Source organism: Aegilops tauschii, chromosome 6 (genome assembly GCF_002575655.3).
Source record: "Aegilops tauschii subsp. strangulata cultivar AL8/78 chromosome 6, Aet v6.0, whole genome shotgun sequence".
NCBI classification, from domain to species: Eukaryota; Viridiplantae; Streptophyta; class Magnoliopsida; order Poales; family Poaceae; genus Aegilops; species Aegilops tauschii.
In genome coordinates this window covers 9,886,316-9,889,505 of record NC_053040.3, presented here as the reverse complement: position 1 = coordinate 9,889,505, position 3,190 = coordinate 9,886,316, and the positions used below count along the sequence as shown (strand labels likewise).

At 38.8% G+C, this 3,190-nt stretch overlaps 1 protein-coding gene across 1 annotated transcript; it reads right to left on the bottom strand.

Moving 5' to 3' along the window:
- Window positions 1-447: 447 nt before the first annotated feature.
- On the bottom strand, window positions 448-1,317 carry LOC109752346 (agamous-like MADS-box protein AGL80). Its single transcript, XM_020311241.2, has one exon. The coding sequence runs from the start codon at window positions 1,315-1,317 to the stop codon at window positions 634-636; it is 684 nt and encodes a 227-aa protein (XP_020166830.1). The 3' UTR covers window positions 448-633.
- Window positions 1,318-3,190: the final 1,873 nt, after the last annotated feature.

Below are 3,190 nucleotides of genomic sequence, written 5' to 3'. Positions count from 1 at the left end.
GAGTGTATAGCTCAAACACAATGCCCTCTCAGGGGTGGCCTGGATCTGATTGATGATGAAACTGGTCAACACAATCACCTGCTTTTGAAACTTGCCAAAAAAATATTGAGGATGTAGAAGCCATTATCCTGGTGCTCAACGTCATACCTACATTTTCTTAAAATGAAATGTAGCAGCGCAAATCTTTTAGTACATGAGATTTTTTGCATCAAACAATTAATGTGCTCTTGTTTTCCTAGAATTATTATGGATTTGTATAGGCGGTGTGCATCAAGGTATGCCAAAACTGGGAGGTAGCACTTCATGGTTGGGTCGTTTGATGCAATGCTAAGAGTAAAATAATCATTTTGATCGAGCAAAAACATGCTTGGCAAAATATGTTGACATAAAGAGTAGTTACAACCTAAAAGTTGCAACCAACTGATAAAACAAATAGAGCATGAAGGGTATCCATAATAACAATTTTAAAGATTAAAGTAAAATTGTCTTTGCTCAAAGAGCAAGATTGAGACCGAATGTCTCATCTTATTGACGATGCCATCCATGCATCTTATTGGCCATGCCAAAACTAAATTAAAAGAGATGAGGACCATGTAGCTAGTCATGCGCTACATGTAGAGTTCATCTACCAGCTTACATATTCATGTGACCACGAGAGAAGACGACGTTATTGCCGTCATGGCCACCAGTATTGTCACTATTGTAGATCACAGTGGTAGGGGCCCTTTCGAACCTCACAGTGTTAAGACGACCCTCCTGTTGCTGTGGTGGTGCCTGATACATAATTGGAGGCCCCATGCCCATGCCATTGGTGATGTATGGTGCCTGGGCTTGGTCAACTGGTGGATGTCCACTCATTTTTTGGGTGCATTCACCTAGGCTCTTGAGGATTGAGTCCACCTTCGATCCCAGGGCTGTGAGCTCCTCGATGTTGTCTGGGATGTGGCCACTTTTCAAGGCCTTATACAGGAGAATCTTGGCGTCCTGGTCCTGCTGCTCGCGCCTAGCCTTCTGGACCTGGTCTCGGAGCTTTACGATACGCTCGCGGAGGATGCTCTCTTGGTCCATCGTCTTCTTTAGTCGCGCCTCCTCTTGCATGCTCTTGAACTGATTCAGGATAGCCACTGCCTCGGCATGGGATGGGAACACCTCTGGCACCGCCATGCCCTCGCCATACACGACCACACATGCCTTAGCATCGGGCACGGCGGCCACCTCACCTGCCTTCTTCATCAGGATCTTAGTGTGCTTCTTCAAGGCATTGCGCCGCGCCGAGTTATTGCGGATGTACCGGAGGGCCACCTTCTTGCGAGCCATTGTCAAGCGAGGGAAAAAAATCTGCAAATGAAGGAAAATTGCCTGTTTGGGTGAGTTGGAAACGAAGGTATGTGGGGTGGATTTATAGTGCAGGATCTGCGAGGATGGGGACGCTAGAACCATGCCAATGGAGGATCTGATAGACCTGGAGGCTGAAATTAATTGTGGCCAGCTGTAACTTTGGTGTCCATTTAAAATTTTAGATTTACTTCCTAAAACCGCAGATTTCATCAATCAATACAAAATTTCTTGTAAATCGCAGGAGAACATATATGGAAGGTTTCTACATGCATCTTTATTAGTAGGATATTTCTATTTTAGTAAGATATTGCCAATTATTTTAATTTAATGTTATCCTAAGTTGAATGTTTATTCAAAATATAGATAATCACATCGAGTGTCCATTCTTTTTTGACAATGTTAAGGAAATATTCATGAAGAATTACTCCTACTAGATGACCTGTTGCGCCATTAGCGCACAGACGAATGATGACCCACAAGTATAGGAGATCAATCGTAGTCCTTTCGATAAGTAAGAGTGTCGAACCCAACAAGGAGCAGAAGGAATGACAAGCTGTTTTCAGTAAGGTAATTTCTGCAAGCACTGAAATTGTCGGTAACGAGTAGTTTGATAGCAAGATAATTTGTAACGGACAAATAATGATAACGGTAAATAAAGTGCAGCAAGGTAGCCCAAACCTTTTTAGCAAAGGAAAGGTCAAAGGGAGCTCCTATGCAGCGCTGCAGGCGCCCGTTAACGATTTGGCGCCTACAGCGCTGTTAGCATGGGCCGGCCCACTAGCGTGCCACCCCAGTTTTTTAGTTACGAAAATAAAAATATGAAATCAAAAAAGGTTTACAGATTTAAAGAAAAAAAAGGTTCATCCATTTGAAAAAAAAAGTTCATATCTTTAAAAAAGTTCATCAATTTAGAAAAAAGTTCATCAATTTGAAAAAAAGTTCACTCAAATTGAAAAAAAATCATCCAATTTAGCAAAAGTTCATTAATTTTCTAAAAAGTTCATTATATTTGAAAAAAGTTCATAGAAATTCAAAAAAAGTTTATGTATTTTTCGAAAAAGCTTGTTGAACTGAGAAAAAAGTTCATAAATCCAAAAAGTGTTCATCCATTTTAAAAAAGATGTTCATCAAATTTCAAAAAAGTTCATCGATATTCAAAAAAGTTCATCAATCTGAAAAAAACTGTTAAAATTTATAAAAAGTTCATGGAATTTTAGAAAAAAAAATCGTCAGCAGGCGCCTAGAAGGGCCGGCCCATTTACGACGCCACAGGTGCCAGTTAATAGAAATGCATGTTAACTGGCGCCTGTGGCGCCAAATAGGAAATGCCCAGGCCAAAACGGTCTCTTATGTACGTATATGCCGTAGGTTCATACAATTCCTGCCTCAGCCCGTTTAGTTTCTTTTTAAAGTTTAAACTTCATAAAAATGGAACTTCAGCCCTCATGCACTATGTTCAAGTGAACAACCATCTGGGATAGCTAATCTGGTGTGCCTATAAGCTTTGTTTTCTTCTTCTTGTTCTAGATAAATAACGCTAAGAAAATAATACAATACCTTCACTCTTTGGGTTTTCTTTCGTTTTTTCCGTACGCTTTTTGCTCAAATTTTTATTTATCCTTTTTTTGTTCATAACTACAAATATTGTTATTTTACAAAAAATTACATATTTTTTTACAAAAGTTCATGTCTTTGAAACTTGCTCAGAATGTCAAAATAAAATCATTTATTTTAAAAAGCAAATATAATTTTAAACATGAACATATTTTGAGAAACTGTAAGAAATTTTGAATTCCACAAAAAACAGAAAAGTATGAAAAATTGAATTCTGGAAATTTGAATTTATGAGAAT